General features: G+C 42.2%; 1 protein-coding gene across 1 annotated transcript in view; it reads right to left on the bottom strand.

Moving 5' to 3' along the window:
- LOC111958640 (triple functional domain protein-like) overlaps positions 1 to 4668 on the bottom strand; it is a 72533-nt gene that overhangs the window by 35295 nt on the left and 32570 nt on the right. The window contains 2 exon segments of the mRNA XM_070437322.1: positions 3 to 154; positions 1031 to 1226. Coding sequence (XP_070293423.1) covers positions 3 to 154; positions 1031 to 1226 — 348 coding nt within the window.

Genomic DNA, 4668 nt, shown 5'->3' with positions numbered 1-4668 from the left:
GCCTGAAGGTGGCGTAGCTGGACACACTGTTCCAGATGCCTCCTGTGCTGCTCGGCCGCCACGTCCAGCTCCTGCTGCTTCTCATGGAGGAACTCCAGCAGGTCCTGAACACGAGTAGCCATGTCCACATCCCTGTCACACAGCAACTCCACACCTAGACAGAGAGAGAGGGGGGAAACAGAGAGGGAGACAGAGAGAAGGAGAGCGAGAGAGAAACAGAGAGGGACACAGAGAGAAGGAGAGCGAGAAGGAAGGAGAGAGAGAGAGCTCATCAGCTACTGTAGCAAATCCTGAAAACAACACAAAGAACAAGAGCCATTATGCAACCCAAACCTAATAAAAATATTAAAAGAGAGAAGCAAGGTCTCTCTCTCTCTCTCCTCATACAAAACAATCAGTCTCGACTACATGTAAAAGAGTGACAGTTAGGTAAGCATACAGACATACATCAGTAGCTCCATATGGCCAGACAGTCAGACACACAGGAACGAATCTGCCATTAACATTATATTACTTACATTTCACTCCTGTGATCCAGACCTGCATTGGGCTGCTGGAGTACAGAGCATGTCTGTCATATAAGCGCTGTGTGTCTGTCTCTTTGGTGTCCAGGAGAGAACTACTCTGGGATGCATTCCGATTATGCAAAATCTCCTCTGTGTATGTCGTCATTGACGTGTGTGTGTGTGTGCCAATGCAGCCTGTCGTCCTGCAGCACTGCCTAGTGGTTTTACTCAGCGACATGAGTTCATAGGATTACAGTGAAATCTGCTCATCTGGCCTTGGCCTACTGCCGCTACTGTGCTGAGCTCTCCAGTGCCCGATAGCTGGGTTAAACGTCCCTCCCCATTCCTCCCCTCTCCCTATCTTCTCACCCACAACGCTGAGCTGACCCGGCCTGGCTTACAGCTCATCTGCCCTGGCAGCAGCAGCAGCGCTTTGGCTCATCTTATGTGTCGGTGTGTGAGTGTACGACAGAAAAGGTGCATGTGTGTGTACATCCGTCTGTGTGTGTTTCTCCACTACTCACCGCTGGCCTGGACCTCTGTAACGTACTGCAGCAGCTCCTGTCCCTGATGGATGACGTCGAAGGTCAGGTTGTTCATGGTGAGGGCCTTGTCAGCATGGTGCTGGAGCCTCTGCTCTGCCAACGTCAGGTCCTCTGTATCAAATTCACCCATCTGCTGGGACAGCTCCTCATTCCACGACTCCAGGTCTGAGATGATCTGGGAGTGTGTGAGGGAAGGACAATGGGTAACACTTCATTTGGATAGTCCCCTATAGAGGATCTATAGATACTCAAACTATCAACTGCAACAACAAACTATCAACTGCAACAACAAACTATCAACTGCAACAACAAACTATCAACTGCAGCAATCAAATTCTACATCTGAACTGTCAGCATAACAAACTATTCAACTTGGCACAACAAAACTCACCATGCGAGCAACAAAACTATCACTTGTCAGCAACCAATACTCATCAACTGCAGCAAATAACAGACTGTAACAATTTTTTGTTCAAACTTTGTCAGGCACATCAAAACTCACAACATGCAAGTCGCATATCAACTATCACAGGCAACAGACAAACTATCAAACCTGCAAGCAACAAACGATATCAACTGCAGCAACAATACTATCAAACTGCAAACAACAAACTATCAACTGCAACAACAAACTATCAACTGCAGCAACAAACTATCAACTGCAGCAACAAACTATCAACTGCAGCAACAAACTATCAACTGCATTAGGTATTTCTTGGTATTTGTTGTGGTATTTTTAGAGATTACCTGTTAGATATTGCTGCACTGTCGGAACTAGAAGCACAAGCATTTCGCTACACTCGCAATAACATCTGCTAACCATGTGTATGAGACCAATAACATTTTATTTGAACAACAAACTATCTACTGCAATAGAAGGGTAGAAATAGACATAGAAACACAATGATCACAGGGATCACTAAGTTAGTTTGAAATAAAGGTCACTGCTAGTGACATAACATGTACAGGACAAACATATGTACAAACACACACAGATGATCATTCCAACCCTCTAGGTGGAATATGACCTGAGAGGGGTGTAAACTAAATTGGCGTCAGAATGAAAGGATTTGTAATGATATCAAAACGCCAGCCAAACTGATCTTAGAGACAGTAGCTAAGTGTTTAGTGTTTCCTAGAACGATACACTTCTCCCTTGGTTATAGAGGGACTACCCAGACTAGCTGGCATGACTGTAGGCAACACTGTAGATGGTCTGCCTGTGATGTTAGCACTTGTTTAAGGACCCACCCACGCACACTTGCTGAAGGAGGGTGAATCATGATGCCCATCCATCTTGGCACACTGATGGGTACTCCGTCAGTCTTTTCTCTGTGATGCCAGTGTGGGCTGGGCCTGACTGGGCTTACCTTACCTTACCTAACCCGCAGCACTGCTTCACGGTTGCCCTCCATATTCATTGGAATTAAGTCAAAATCAATCAATCAATGTAGTGACCAAGGACCAAGAGGGTGGATACCGGGTGGTGATTATTTTTGCTGCCAAACCTATCCGAAATATCATGGCTGCTCACAATGACTAGCTTACCATTTCAATTTGTCTTTATATAATACAAATCCATTGTATGTTTTACAAAATCGTTTTCCTGATGCTTCAGAGAGAGACAGGCTGGCACTAGTCTCCATTCCACACATGGATCACAATCCCATTCAGCTGCTGCTCAGCCACATACTGAAGAGCTAAATGTAAAGAATGTGTCCTAGGAAAATTCAAGGCGTCCAGAGTGATGGTCGTCGTGGGGAAACTATGGAAAAGTAATACGGGTCATGAACTAAAGCGGTGGCTGGCTATCCAGCAGATAGACTGGGAGGAAATTGAGAGGCTCATACAGCTGCCTGCATCCATTCACATGAGCAGTGAAATCAAATCTCAAGGCATCTGACAATGAAGAGAAAAGGAGTCAGAAAAGGAATGGGAGAATGAGAGGATTCCGAGGCAGGAATGGGAGAATGAGAGGGTTCTGAGTCAGGAATGGGAAAATGCTCAATTCCAAACCGCAGTACTGCGAATTGAATAATTATTGATTCTCTCCACTGTGCCATTTCATTTCCTCTGGATGGCACTCTGCACCCTCTGTTCTGCTCCTCAGGTTCCAGCTGTACTGTAGTGTATTATCTAGTACTGTACTGTATTATCTAGTACTGTACTGTACTGTACTGTATTATCTAGTATTGTACTGTACCGTATTATCTAGTACTGTACCGTATATTCAAGTATTGTACTTATGATCCTGGACTTACTTGATTATCTAGTACTGACTGTATTATCTAATCTGTACTGTACTAGAATGTACTTGTACTGTAATAATTGTACGTACTGTTATTATCTAGTACTGTCTGTTATTATCTAGTACGTACTGACTTACTGTATTTATCTAGTACTGTTCTTATGTCTAAACTGTATTATCTTCGTACTGTTTATCTAGTATGTACTGTTACTGATTATGAAATTACGTGTAGCGTACTGTAACGTTTATTCACTAGTACTGTACCTCTGTATTTATCTAGTTACTCGTAACTGTATTATCTATTGTACTGTACCGTATTATCTAGTACTGTACTGTATTATCTAGTACTGTACTGTACTTTACTGTACTGTATTATCTAGTACTGTACTGTACTGTACTGAACTGTATTATCTAGTTCTGTACTGTATTATCTAGTACTGTACTGTACTGTATTATATAGTACTGTACCGTATTATCTAGTACTGTACTGTATTATCTAGTACTGTACTGTATTATCTAGTACTGTACTGTATTATCTAGTACTGTACTGTACTCCTGTATTATCTAGTACTGTACCTGTATTATGTCTTAGTACTGTACGGTTATATCAGTACTGTTACCCGTATTATCTAGTACTGTCCTGTATTATCTAGTACTGTCCTGTATTATCTAGTACTGTACGGTATATGATCTAGTACTGTTACTGTATTAAATCGTAGTACTGTACCGTATTATCTAGTACTGTACTGTATTATCTTGTACTGTACCGTATTATCTGTACTGGTACCGTATTACCTAGTACTGTACTGTATTACTAGTACTGTCTCTGTATTATCTGTAGATATGTCACTGTATATCTAGTACTGTACGGTATTATCTAGTAACTGTCCGTATATCTAGTACTGTCCTGTATTAATCTAGTACTTGTACTGTATTATTCTAGTACTGTACGGTATTATCTAGTACTGTACTGTATTATCTAGTACTGTAGCATATTTATCTAGTACTGTACTGTATTATCTAGTACTGTAACCGTATTATCTAGTACTGTACTGTCCTCTGGGGAGAACATGTGAGTGAGAGGTGGAGGGAGGGTCCATGTGATAAGGGCTATAGGCTAGCTCTAACTCACTGAGCGTATGGCTGCTTCATGGAGAGGCCAGCTACAGGGGCTTAGTAGTAGCTACTCTCTCACTGTTTATGTACAAGTCAGAGCTATAACGCGGTATGTAATTAACCACAAACTCCCTTCCGCTATGATCCATATGCTAATCCATCGCTCTTCACTGTTTAATATCTTAACCTGGAGATAATGTAACAGCAAACCAAGCCTTTATCATCTAGCCAAGCAAATTTGAATACTGGATCA

Source organism: Salvelinus sp. IW2-2015, linkage group LG35, assembly GCF_002910315.2.
Source record: "Salvelinus sp. IW2-2015 linkage group LG35, ASM291031v2, whole genome shotgun sequence".
Classification (NCBI taxonomy): domain Eukaryota; kingdom Metazoa; phylum Chordata; class Actinopteri; order Salmoniformes; family Salmonidae; genus Salvelinus; species Salvelinus sp. IW2-2015.
The sequence above is the reverse complement of the archived record's forward strand: the minus strand, read 5'-3'. Positions and strand labels throughout refer to the sequence as shown.